At 34.3% G+C, this 2,634-nt stretch overlaps 1 protein-coding gene across 1 annotated transcript in view; it reads right to left on the bottom strand.

Moving 5' to 3' along the window:
* LOC102764483 (cadherin-9-like) overlaps positions 1 to 2,628 on the bottom strand; it is a 48,919-nt gene extending 46,291 nt beyond the window's left edge. The window contains exon 1 of the mRNA XM_015570203.1: positions 2,400 to 2,628. Coding sequence (XP_015425689.1) covers positions 2,400 to 2,627 — 228 coding nt within the window. The 5' untranslated portion in view covers position 2,628. The remainder of the gene's footprint in view (positions 1 to 2,399) is intronic.
* Positions 2,629 to 2,634: the final 6 nt, after the last annotated feature.

Here is a 2,634-nt window from a genome sequence, read left to right on the forward strand (position 1 = left end):
CATATTGTTTTCCATAAATACTATAAAATAATTGACACACAGATTTGATGTGATTATCTTCATTTGAGAGAAATTCTGAATACCATATATGGGTTTTCCATCTTGACTCATATCAAAAATAAATAGGCAAAGGAAACTGAACACCTTACCTTGTCTATAGCTAAAAAAAAATAGTTGTGTTTTTTTTCTCTCAAAAGAAGTGATAACAGTTTATGAAAAGTAGTTAAAACTACACACACTGTTAGTAGCTATCATTGCCAAATTACAGAACTAATTCAAAATGGTACAGAAAGATCTAAAGCATATGTATGTTTTAAATTGTCAGAATAATATTGTCAAGGTCCATCCATCCATGTTGATGTAAATATCAGTAATTCATCTTTTCTTATGGCTGAGTAAGAATCTATGGTGGACAAAGAATCTAATATACAGATCATGTAGCATAGAAATGTATGTTTGAAACCTATATGGTTCTTTTAATCAATGTAACCTCAATAATTTTAATAAAAAATAAAATGTATGTGCAGTAATAGTAGTCAATTAATCAATACACACTCAATTTTTATGAGAAAGAATTTTTGTTTACAGCCAAAAAATAAATGCTTGTAGTGGAGCCTTGGTTGCCTTAAGATTACAAGTATCTCTTTTTTTCTGTTGTTATGCTTCTGTATCTGTGAATCTCCCAGGATGAAACCTTTTATATAAGGCCCCATAAACTGAATGTGCCCTTTATACACAGCTTGAGAAAAAGAATCAAAGCAATTTCAAGTTCTTAGATACAAACATTTGTCAGTTGAACTTGAAATATCACGATGCTAGTTATTAACTATGGAATGAAAAGTGATGTTAAGTGAGGGATGCTGTGGGATGCCATTTGACTAACCGGAAGAGAAATAAGAGATAAAAAAGAGTCACCAGGTGAACCGTATGGGGCAAAATGCGCATGACCTATGGAACCAGAGGACAGATATTTCAAAGAAAGTGAAAGGAATAGGCTTTTGATAAAATAGGCTGCATTTGGAAAAACATAATATCACACACACAAAAGAAGAATCTGGTCAAGATTTTGGAAATTTCACAATAGGCATAACTTTTGTGATATCAGGTACCTTTTTGTTTATATTTTTGGCCTCTTCTAATTTGACTGATGTTGCAGTAAACTAAACAATACTAATTTCATTGCAATCACTTCTAGTATCATATGCCAAGAACCAAGAAAAATATATGTTTCTATGGACAATGTTAGTATTCATAATTGTTTATTTTTTATTCTCATGATTTGGAATGATTGGGCATAAATAGGGGCAGGGTAAAGCACAGAGAACACAGGACTTGCTGGTATATAAGACAGCATAAATGAGATTGGTGAGGGGAAGATAGATAAATAGAAAACTTTGGATAGCAGAAAGGTCATGTCACATAATCTGTGACACAGAGGAGAGGGGGGAGGTTGAATGAATGTTTGCTGAAAATTGAATGCAAGAAGTATTAAGTATTTTCCATTGACATTTGCTCCCGGCTGCTAACGAGCAGCAGCTACAAAGTACTTCAGGCGAATGAGCAACATCGTCCTGCTACTAGAATGCTATTAAAGCTTTCTCAAGGTAGTTTCTTTCTTCTACATCTTTTATTCTTTTTCCTCAAACCCGTGGGTCTGAATTGTAGGCAGGTGTTTGTTCAGTTTGACTGAGATCAAGAAGTAGAAGCGCCCACTGGGAGTGGCTCAGTGGCTGAGTGTCCACCTATGAACCAGGCGGTGATGGTTCAACTCCTGGTCAGGACACGTGCTGGGTGGTGGGCTTGAGCCCCAGTGTGGGACCTGCAGGAGGCAGCCGATCAATAATTATCTCTCATCACTGATGTTTCTATCTCTCTCTCTCCCTCTCCCTTCCTCTCTGAAATCAATAAAAATATTTTTAAAAAAGAAATAGAACCATCTAGAAGTATTTTTTACTTATACATATCATACTCCTCTTAATTATAATAAGTTATTCATTCGTAGAGACCAACATAATTTAGTAATTTGGGGCATATTATAATTGTACTTTGTATTGCCTCCTATAGCACACTAGTTATTATTTACTCATGACTTTAAATTAAATTTCAAAGAAACTTTTAATCTTTTAGATGCATACACATACAATTAAAACCATACCTACCTGATTAATAATGAATTAATTCTACATATAACTAATTTTATTTTTGAGACATACTATGAATACTAACCTACATTGAGCTACCTGAACAAATCACATTCCTTACCGTACCCTACTGAAATGTCATGCCTTTTGCACACCGCAATGAGTCAAATATTGTTTGAATAATCATTAGTGATGTCAAAAGCCACTGTAAAATATAAACCACTTTCAGCCTCTACATTATCATATAAAAATTCTTACCTTGCCTACATATTGTGTATCTGTACCTGTGTACTCTTCCAACAAAAAGAACTGATTCCACATCCAGCCACGCTTGGTGCGATGTAGCATTTTACCATCATCTTTTGTCAAACTCATCATCTTTTTACTTGGTAAATCACTGTTAGCTTTTTCTTGTAATGGGATAGCATCAACTGCATAAAACATATAGGTCCAGATGAATAGTGGTAGGCAATGGTAAGTCCTCATTATTTGC

This window comes from Myotis davidii, unplaced genomic scaffold (genome assembly GCF_000327345.1).
Source record: "Myotis davidii unplaced genomic scaffold, ASM32734v1 scaffold126, whole genome shotgun sequence".
In the NCBI taxonomy this organism is placed as follows: Eukaryota; Metazoa; Chordata; class Mammalia; order Chiroptera; family Vespertilionidae; genus Myotis; species Myotis davidii.